Here is a 10,964-nt window from a genome sequence, read left to right on the forward strand (position 1 = left end):
TAGATGATATAGCTACAGCTATAGATATATGAACACAAGCTTTCCTGGATCAAAGTTTCTTGAACTCACTTCTAATGAAGTGACCTTCAGCCCATGACAGGTTGTGCTATACCTATACCTACACACTTTGGTTAGGCTACAAGGTGCAAATCTCCCCTGCCTTCTACAAAGAAGAGAGTTCCCGGAGCTGGTGCCCCTCCACGCAGAGTCCAGACCAGCAGTTCTTAACTATTTTAGACTCGAGGCATCCCTGGTTACACAAAAGCCCCTTCAGAATCTCCTAGGTCTCCACTTTCCCTCATGGCTTGACTGCAGACAAAAATCCAACACAGCAAGGCAGGAGGGTTTGAGATGCATTGGATTCTTCTTGAAGATCTCAGGGTTGATCTTGTGAATCACCTGCAGGCATTTGCACAGCTAACCATGCTAATATTATAGAGCACTTAAAAAGATCTCACAGTGCCCCAGGCTTCCCCAGCTGAGAATCACCGACAGAGAATCATGGCAAAACTGGACTGGTAGTATCTGCTAGAGGTCATAGGTATTCCAACCCCTGGCTCAAGGCAGGATCAGCCCCATCTAAACCATCCCAGACGAGTGCTGATCTCATCTGTCCAGGGATGAGACTCACTCACAACCCACAGCCTGACACATGAAACACCCTCCAGCTTGCCCCTGTTTATCTCCTGCTGCTACAAGATTAAAATCCATGCCAGAGATACCAGACAGAAGTCTGTGGGCTCTTTGCTACAGAGAAAGGTGGAAACCCAGAAACAAAATCAGCCACAGCTTCTGATCCAAAGCATTTGTGGGGGGTGGGTGGAGATATCCTGCCCAGTCAGAGGTGCAGGGATACTTACAGCTGGCTGTGAACAACTGCAGGGAAGCAGAATAGCAGGACAGCTGCCAGGTAGCAAATAGATCCCTCCATAGCAACTGCTTGGAGGGTCCAGGGAGGCTGGCTTTGCTTGGGCTATTTATACTATGGGCTCCCTGCAAACTAAACTTTTGTGCAATCAGCTGATTAGTTAATCAGTAATGGGTGTGGACCAGATCCCTCTTCTGGAAGGAACTAGGGTGTTTTTCCACAGAATACAACAGTCGCTTTGTCTTTTCCATGGGGGAGGAGAGGGGTGAATGTCAGGCCCTGGGGCTCTGGCTGTGGTCTGTATTCCTTACAGTATTAGCCAGCCAATCAGAGGGGCTGGGATCTGATGGATCCCACATGTCAAGTCAGGTGGTTATAGATCCAGGACTCCTACTGCATGCTTTTCTGCAGGACAGCAAGTTGGTTAGAGTAGGGGAGGGAGTGGAAATTCATTGCTCTTGGCTCCTATCTTCCATTCTGGGTGGGGTGTGGGTTCCATATCTCCTGATGGAAATACTGGATGGGGTAAAGCAGCATGGTAATCAAGCACCTAATGATGGATGTCTTTGAAGTCACTTGTGACACAGACATCTATTCCCCTGGCAGGCACTGGCCCAGATTCCCTTGGTGGGTTTGAGATGAAGCAAGGATCCTTTGCAATCATGTGGATCCCAGTTATCCCAGTATCCATGCCTACCATTGCTCCATTGTCTTGGAGCAGAAAGCAGAGCAGCAGAAGGGAGCAGAAAGTATGGGGCAAGGGAGCTCAGGGTTGGGGGCGGAAAGCATGGTGCTTTCTGCTCCCTGCTGCACCTGCTGTTTTTCTTTCTGCTCCCTGCCCTGGTTTCCCTGCCCCATGTGCTACTCTGCTTTCTGCTCCCTTCCCTGCACTTTCAGGGTGAACCAATTCAAGCTGACCATCTGGGTCAGATGCCTGCAGGTAAAAGTCTATCAAGGAGGCTTCACAGGGTGGCAAGAGCTCCTAGCCAGGAGATGGTTAATGGAGGAAAGCAGGTTATCAGTTGGCTTCCCGTAAGTGGTGTGTGTTCCAAGCATTGGTATTTATATGGGAGGGGAGTCTGGACAATAACCAAAGACATCCAGTTGCAACATGTTTGCTTAAAACTGAGCTCTCTGTCATAGCAGGGGCCATCAATCTCCAGATGGCATTTATTTCACCAGGCCTGGCAGGAGGGGAGCAGTGAGAGCCAGGCCCAGGAGATGCGGTGGGCAAGGGCACTGAGATGGCACCAGGAGATGGGGTCCCCTTCTAGGCTCTGCAGGTAACAACACCCTGGTACTGTACTTTCTCATATACAACGTGCTCCCCACCACAACTCCTGGAAATTGGAATGCACATTTACAGCAAGAAATGCATTAAAAGCAGTTGGGACCCTATTCTGGGCTCTACCAGTAAGCTATTTACTAAAGCTGGGTAAAAGCACCTAGATACTGCATTTTCATGTGTACACACAGACGGTGCATCTACATGTGTTTTACTGCTGAGTAGACTAATTAGCTCCACAGTAAAGTGTCATCATATACATGTGTGCCAGTATTAGAGGGCAGTAAATTTATTAACTCCACCATAAGATAGTACTGTTGGGGACAGTACTATCTTACAGTGGAGTCAATAAAGACAATGAAATGCACGTGGATGCAGTGACCATGGGTGTAAATTGCACCCGGTCAGCCCAGCCAGCTAGAGGCCAGACCCCCTGGCTCCCGCCAGCCCTCTGCTACCCAACGCTGCCATGTGAAGCCCAGGGCTAACCCCCGCATACCCACTGCCAGCCCGGGCTCACCCTGTCCCTGCTCAAATTGCTGTTGTCCCAGGTGCATGTGTAGACGCTGCCCCTGGGAGCAGTTTATTTCAGCTCAAAGTGCTCCAGAGTTTATTGCTGCACCTTAATTGCACATGTAGATGCACCCCCCCCACTGTATTTTCTTGTAAATACATACTATTCCCTCCAAAAAGGCTGCTGGAAACTAGAATTCACATTCTATGCAAGAAATATGGAAAGAGCAGTTTCTATCACTTACTGGCCAAGGAAGGGCAGTGGATGAGGGTGCTGAGCTGGCATCAGGAAATGGGGACCTATTCTGGGCTCTGCCACTGAGCTGTGTACATCCTGATACCATGTTTTCTCATATACACCATGCACCTCCCACTCCCCCCCAAAATTGGCTGGTGGAAACTGGAGTGCACATTCTATGCAAAAAATATAGGGAGAGCAGCTTTTCCCAAATCTCGGTTGGGGGGCAGGGGCAGCACGTGAGGGCACTGAGTTGATGTCAGGAGATGGGGTCCTATTCTAGGCTCTGCCAATGGGCTGTACGGTAGCTTTGGTATAACAAGGTCTTTCATCCTGCTGGCTTTTGCAGGCTGGTCAGCTCTGCTGTTACCATATTTCCTTGCATATAACATATCTTTCCCTTAAAAAAATTGGGGTGTGTATTTTAAATGGCAGAACTGTTTTCTTAACAGGGAAAAAACCAAACAAAAACTGGGAGACATGGTACATGCCACACAGCTGCCAAGATGGCAGAGTCCTGTGTTAACCCTCTCACAGCCATAGCCATAGCCATTAGCTCAGCACTGCAGCTTGTGCCTGAATCAGCCAATGAGCTACTGGTATAGGCGCCAACTTTTATTTTTGCTGGGGCGGGGCTAAGATGATTCCTTCCTGCTCCCGCTCTGGAGCAGAGATGAGCAGAGCCCATGGGGTGGATGGGGGCTGCTCGCTGTGGGCCTGGGGCTCCTTGCCTTGCTGCCCTCCCCCCAGGAGCCCCACACCAGCCATGCCACCATAATGAGATGCCTCTTGCTGACTTGGCATCAGCAGGGGGCACAACTCCGCACCTCTGCCATCACTGTTGCCACTCTCACTGCTGCTTGGTGGGCAGGAGGCGCCTCACCATGACAGTGCGGCCGGTGTAGGGCTCCTGTGGGGAGCATAGTAGGGCAGGGAGCCCTGAGGCTGCAACAGGCAACCCCAACGCACATCCACCTCCACTCCATGCACAAATCTGGGGGGCACATGCCCCCCATGCCTTCCTCCTTGGGAGTGTCTGCAGTGGCAGGGCTCCCCCCCTTACCCCCCTGCCCACTGCACTGGATGAGCCACCCATGGCTGTCTCACTCTCTGCCCTGGCCCCAGATCCCATGCACTGGGAAGTGCCTCCTGGCCCAGCCCCTGCCTCATTCCCTCCCTCACTTGTGGGGGCCTCAGTCTGTTCTGCCCCCACAGACTTACCTGCAGGCAGCTGGGGGAGCTGTTCTCTGCTGCTGCCTGGGGGTGTATTCCTGGCCATGTGCATGCACACACGTGCAAGAGGTGAGCCCTGCAGGCTCGAACTCTGCCAGCCTCCAAGGGGAAACACACCATTTCCCCCATTTTTCTGAGGTGAACAGAAAACCTGGATCTGTGCATGATACTGGGAATCTGGGACAGATGCTGTCCCAGAGTCAGCCTGGGGCCAGGATTTGGAAGTCCCATTTTGGAATTGTCCTGGTCCTGCCCTATTAAGGACGAGTGGTCACCCTGCCTTCTTTCTGAAGGGGACCGGGGCCCTCAGGCCTCCATGTACTCTGCATTTATGGCTACTGGTAGGATCTTTGTGAGGCTTGTCGTGTGGAAACACTTTATTTACAGGAACTTTGTTTGCAGGAAAGAACTAACTGTTTTGCTACTGCCCTTGGAAAGGTCAGTGAGTCTTCCTGGAAACACAGAGCATCCAGGAAGCACGGCATCCCAGGAGGCAATCTGGGCAAGGCCCCTGGCATGAGGAACCCCCTGATGCCACACTTCCTGGATGCTCTGTGTTCCCAGGAGGACTTACTCCATGTCCCACCACTAGCCACAACTCTTGCATAAGTCTTTTTTCCCCTATGTTCTACTTTGCAAAAAACAAGGTGCCTGTTTCATTTGGGGAGTGGGTGGTAGACCAGGAAGTATGGTAGTTCCTCAGGCAGGCCATTTTCTACCCAATAAGCTTCAGCAGCTAACAAAGCAATTAAAATAAGCCAAGATCCTATGTTGCCTTATCCTTCTGCTTCTTCTCCTGGCAACAAGCTGTTTCCTCACTCACTGGCTTGTTCTTCTGGGAGCTAATTAAAGGGCATTACCTGGCAAGTTAAATGCCCCGCAGCTGGGCTCCCTTACCAGGCCCCGCTGCCCCTTCTTAAAGGGCCAGATCACCTTGTTAACACTGTAGAGTTGCCTACTCTGTTTGGATCTATTCCTAGAGGTTTCTGGAATGGGAATGTGCTGGCGATGCACAGTGTGAACATGCCCACATGCTTGGTGTATCAGTTACAGAGTATGGTGTGTAGACTTTACATCACGACATCAAATGCACATTGCTATTACATTTAAAAAACCCACTGGACTATTGTATCAATTGGATTCAATATTTAATATTTATTTTAATGAATGCCATCTTATTTCTCATGTAGGTGACTTTCAGCATCTCCTGGAGATTTATATCTAATTCCAGGATACTCCAGGGCAATCCTGGAGGGTTGGCTAGTGGCTACCCTATAACACTGCCAAGCTGCTTTCCTGCTGTCTGCTTCTGGGCTAGTGACTCCATGGCCCCAACCTCTGGTTCTCCAAGTGTTTGTTCAGTAACTGGCACAGCAAGGGCCTCACCTTCATTGTGGGGTGATGTCCATAGAGGTGGGCTGATGAGGGAGTGAGGTTTCTTGGGCGGGGGACCAGGTGAAAATAGAAGGACCTATTGTATCACTGGGACTTTTGTCTAATCTTATAGCATTCCCTCTGGGTGGGAGAGTTCTCTGGGTGAGATGCTATAGTTTGGGGATTAGGTGCTCTTTATAGAAGTATAGGTTCTAGTCCTGCTGGGGGGAACTGGCTCATACATATATGGATGTCTCCTCTGTTATTTGTAGATCAGTTAGTTTCTATTAGTAGAAATTCCACTATTATCAGACTTTTGCACCCAGGCTGATGAATATTCAACAGAAAGGGTAGACCAAATTCTGCATGCCAGCAAATGAATATTCATTAGGAGCAGGAGGCAAATTGATGTTGCAGCCCAGCTAATGGAGAGTTGGGTACATGTGCAGACACACATGTACACACATCTCTATGCATATATACGCATATACATATGCATGCACACACTCATGTGCATAGAAACTTTGGTAAGCATTGGTGGGTCAATGGTAGCATTCCTGCATGTTATATAAGAGATGTGGGTTCAATTCCCAGCCAATGCAGGTGCTCCAGCATAAGCACTGTGTATACCTCTTAACAGAAATGCTCATTTATTGCTTGACTTTCAAAAAAACAAAACAAAACAAAACAGACCTTCTAATGAAAAGATTGCAGAATAGGTCAGCATATCTTGATATTACTGATTCCTTTAGCTGTGTATCTTGGCCTGTCCCTTAGGGGTTTGCATGGCTGAGCTTGTAGCCAAAATGTTGCGAGTTCAAGGCTGGGGGTGGATTCCAGCCCTGGGAAGAGGGTTTCTGGTGGCTGGGAGGAATTTCAAGGGGCAGGAGGAGCTGGACTTGCTTTGTGACTCAGACCCTCAAGTGCTGCACTTGACCTGGGAAGGTTGTAAGTTTAAGCCTACGTTGTGGGCCCTGGGAGTCAGGCTGGAAATGAGGCACATGAAATTATTCTTGGTGGCAGTGTATAAGTATATTAAGACAGACAAGGTTCCTTGGGTGAATTTGATATCTTTTATTAGACCAACCCAAGTATATCAAGGGCATACAACAGGACCTGAGAGAGCATCTGTTCATCAAAGCCCCCAGGGGAGGATAAGACATAATGGGCAGAAGCTGACTGAGGATCACTTCAGGGTAGACATAAGGAAAAACTTCCATACAAGTTGAATGCCAAGGCTCTGGAACAGGCTCCCCCCAGAGGTGGTACAGTTACCCACTCTGGCTATTTTCCAAAAGCATGTTGACGCTCACCACGCAGGCATGCATACACACACACACTTACACTCCCATAGACACATGTACCCACCCCCACCCACAAACACACACATACACAATAAGAGCCCGTTCTTGCCACAGCAAAGCCCAACGCTCTGTCCTAGGTACAGCTTAGCCCTTACAACCCCTGCCCTCCCTAGCCTTACAGCCAGGCCATGTTCGGTGTTGTACATCCATGCCACAATTCACCACCTCAATCTTCCAGGCACAAGAGGGTCAGCCCAGCCCCACAAGCCACTTCCTGGCGCCGGAGCAGGCCTGACATCACAGGAGCGAAAGAGTTAACTTCACTTCTCCCCTCCCCAAGGGACCTTCCTAGCAGTGGCACAGGAATTACTATGAAGCTGGACCTGGATTAGCTTGGCCTCGAAAGAGACAGCCCAGGTCACGCACCGCCAGGCAGCAACCTCGGCCTGATAAGGAGCTCACAGGCTGCATCCACAACATAGCAGGGACAAGCTAGGGGAAGCCCCTTTCTCCATGAAATGCAGCCCTCCACCCTCTTCCCCTTGCCTCAGTGCCCAAGGAACCAAGGTCAAAGCCAATAAGGAAATACCAAGTAGCTTCTCTGCTAGGTTTATTTGCATGCCGGTCATTTGCATGTCTGCTTGCTTAATGCCACACCTGGTTTTTTTCAGACCCGGTGGAGCAGGTGGAGTGGCAGTTGCTAGATTCCTTAGGTTGCGTGATACCATATTTCTTTGCATACAACACAAGCCTTCCTCCCCACAGTATCAGCCACCCCCTATCAGGATGCATGTATGAAGTGGCAAAGCTGATTTCTCTGCCTTCTGCTTTGATACCTGGGTAGCAGCTACTGCATTGCTATTCAGGCAGCTAGGGGAGTCAGTTGTCTTCAGGGCTCATTGTTCTTTACTCCAGAGGTGTTAGCCATTGTCTTTCCTTTTTAACGGTCTTTGTGTTTAACTAATAGAACTAACTTTCTTCCAGCAATGCTGCTTTTTGTTAGCTGCTCCTGTCTCTCTCCTCCTATTTCACAGCCCTGGGGACCCTTGTTGGGTCTTTTTGTAATTTCCTGATCCACCCATGGAGGCCAAGCTACAGCAGCAGTTAGGGTTTCAGTTTTAGTTAAGCAGGATTTTGAGGGGGGGGGGGAGCATGCTGAAGATGAGATTCTGTCCTTGCTCTATGTTGCCATAACTCTGGAGAAATCTTTACTTCTTCATTCTGCCTTTCAAAAAACAAGGTGTATAGTATATTCTGGCACATATTGTATGCAAGAAGATATGGTAATACAATGCTTTTTGGCTCACCTTCCTGTGGATGTTTCTGCATTGAAGACAACTGTACCATATTTATTAGCATACTGCATGCACCTTTTCCCCAAACAATTAGCATTCCAGAATTGGACTCCATGTCTTAAGAGGGGGAAAGGATTTTCTGGCCAGAACAGCTGTGGCATTTCTATTCAAACAATGCTGAGGGTGTCAAGGGACTTCATGCATCATTAGATTCTGTTGGATTTCTGCTCATTGTTCTTCACTCCATAGGTGTGAACCACCCTCTCTCCTCTTTGGTGTTCATGCTCTACTAATCCAATAATCTTTTCTTCAGCAATGCTGCTATCTGCATCTGGTTTTTCTCTTCCTATTTTACAGCCTCATAGACTGTTTTTATCCCTAGAGCTACCCATGGAGTCCAGGCTTCAGCAGCAGGTAGGGTTTCAGTTTTTGGCTGAGCTGCTGAGAATTCAGCTGTAAAAAGGGTTAAAAATGACAACTTTTGCTCACACTGGAAAGGGGGAGGGAATGAGCTGAGGGTAAGGCCCCCTATCCTTACTGAACGTGCCCCTAACTCTGGAAAAATCTTATTGTTTGTTTTACATTCAAGGTGTGTCTTATTTTGGGGGTGTATGGTATGCAAGTAAGTGTGGTATCCATGCTAGGTTTATACAAGCTTTACACTCGCTCAGTGAGTGAGGGTCATGTGGCACAGAGCTCATTGTGTGTTTACTCATCATGGTTTAAAGCCGCAACACTCCAAACTGAGCATGCTATTGCAATCCAGATAATTGGACACTAGGAGGTGACATGAATATGCTTACTTTACCTGTTAATTACCATATTTACCCACATAGCATACCCTCCCCCCAACACATGCCTGGTTTAGGGAAGGCAAAATGAAGAAACTCTTATTTGAGCTGTTCAGCATTGCTTTTCATGCCCCTAATTATTGACAGCTATTTTTTTTTGCGGGGTGGGGGGAGGGGAGAAGACAGGTGTAGTACGTGAGTGAATAAATGATGTCTTACTGGGGAAGTGGAAAGGACTGAGGAGCAGGCTGGGATCCAGGAAGTCTTTGGATGTGTCACAGCCAGTGTTTGTCCGCCCCTGGAGCAGTCGCATTGGGCCACCTGCTTCATCCCCAGAGGGGAGCCACTGGATTTAATGCATATCCCAAATGCCATCCAGGGAAATCAAGTAACACAGCTCAGGGCAGAGGGCAGGAAAAAAAAATCCTGGATTCCTGACTCATTTCCAACACCCACCCAGGAGTCCTCCCTCCTCACTGCCCCCACACCCAACCCTCCCTGCTGGAAAGAGAACCAGGAGTCCTGGCAGCTGGCCCCTTCGCTTCAGCCTCTACCTCCTCCTTTCTGAGCACAGAAGAGGCCTTTTGTTTGGTCTCTCTGTGCCTGGCAACTCCCAGTGTTCAGTGTTCTCTCTCCCCGGGGCTTTCTGTGCCGGCAGCTCCCCCACCTCACCTCCATGGAGCAGAGAGGGAAATTCCAGTCCGTTGTTGACGTGGAACGTACATAGAGAAGCCCCCCCCCCCCCCCCAATCTAATCTCATGCCAGTTGGAAGAGCCCCACGATTGCTTCATTGTTTACCTGCAGCAGATGGGAAATCAGCTCTCGGATTTCTCTATCTGGGAGGATTTGGATTATCTTCCCTGTCCCCAGATCTGAATCCAAAATATGAGCCTTTTTGGGGACATATTTTAGGTAGAACCAGCCATGGGCTGATCTAGGATTTTGAAAGGGTGCACAGGCAGGTGGCACAGTGCATCATCCCATATAAATACTACCCATTTTTCTTCAGTTTGAGAAACTAGCTGTTTTACTCATAGGCTAGGAGCCTTGAGCTAGATTATTCTATTTAAAATCAAACCCTACCAAATACAACTGCATTGAAATGTGCTCTGATTTGCCATCTTATATATTCAATTTAGAAAGACAACCAGAAACTAGGCAAAAATAGCTCAAACGGGTGGATTAAGATTCATTGGGGCCCTGGGCCTGATCCCCTCCCCCCTATGGCCCAAGGTCCCCCCCACAACCTGTGCCCTGCCCCGCAGCCATGGGCTCTGTCCATAGGTCTGTGCTGGAGTCGACTCTGGGGGTACAGAGCTGCTGCTCACTGGGTGCACACAGTACAGACCGAGCTTGGGAGGTGACCGTTTGCTCCACCACAGCTCAGTCCAGCTGCAGTAGCACTCGGCAAAAAGTGCCTGGCAGCCAGGGCCTGCTGCATTGTGTATGCCCAGCCTGGTTTGGCCACCGGTTTTGTTCATGCCGAGGCAGGGGTCCCTGGGCCCAGGCCCAGCTGGTCCATGTGTTAATCTGCCTATAAGTGCAAATATAACATGTTGTTAGCCCCAAAGCCATTAGAGTTCAGTGTATGTCTCTCATTCAGATTTGGAAAACAAAATCTAGATTATTCAATTGAGATCAAACCAGATCAAATATAACTCTATTGAGACGTGTGCTGATTTTCTAGTTTATATATTCAGTTTAAAAAGACACAACGAATCGGGCAAAACTAGTTCAAAGATAGTGTTTAGTGGATAGAGTTTGACGCATGTCTCTCATTCAGATTTGGACAACAAAATACAGATTATTCAGTTGAGATCAAACCAAATCAAATATAACTGCACTGGAATATGAGCTGATTTGCCAGCTTATATACATAATTAAAAAAGATAGCCAGGAACTAGGTAATAATAGTACAAAGATAGTGTTTGATTAGTCCTGTGGCCATTAGAGTTCAGTGTATGCCTCTTATTCAGATTCATGAACAAAAATATCACCTTCTTGAGTGTCTTGGCAGTGCCTCTAATACTTGCTGCCAGTCATTTCCACATGTGAGTTAAGG

The 10,964-nt window shown here is 48.6% G+C and overlaps 1 protein-coding gene across 1 annotated transcript in view; it reads right to left on the minus strand.

Annotated features, from left to right (window-relative positions):
• Positions 1-967, minus strand: part of LOC102561850 (A.superbus venom factor 1) — a 62,170-nt gene extending 61,203 nt beyond the window's left edge. The window contains exon 1 of the mRNA XM_006265601.4: positions 861-967. Within this exon, the coding sequence (XP_006265663.2) occupies positions 861-931 (71 nt within the window). The 5' untranslated portion in view covers positions 932-967. The remainder of the gene's footprint in view (positions 1-860) is intronic.
• Between the last annotated feature and the right edge of the window lie 9,997 nt (positions 968-10,964).

The sequence above is a fragment of the Alligator mississippiensis genome, chromosome 8 (genome assembly GCF_030867095.1).
Source record: "Alligator mississippiensis isolate rAllMis1 chromosome 8, rAllMis1, whole genome shotgun sequence".
Taxonomy (NCBI): Eukaryota; Metazoa; Chordata; order Crocodylia; family Alligatoridae; genus Alligator; species Alligator mississippiensis.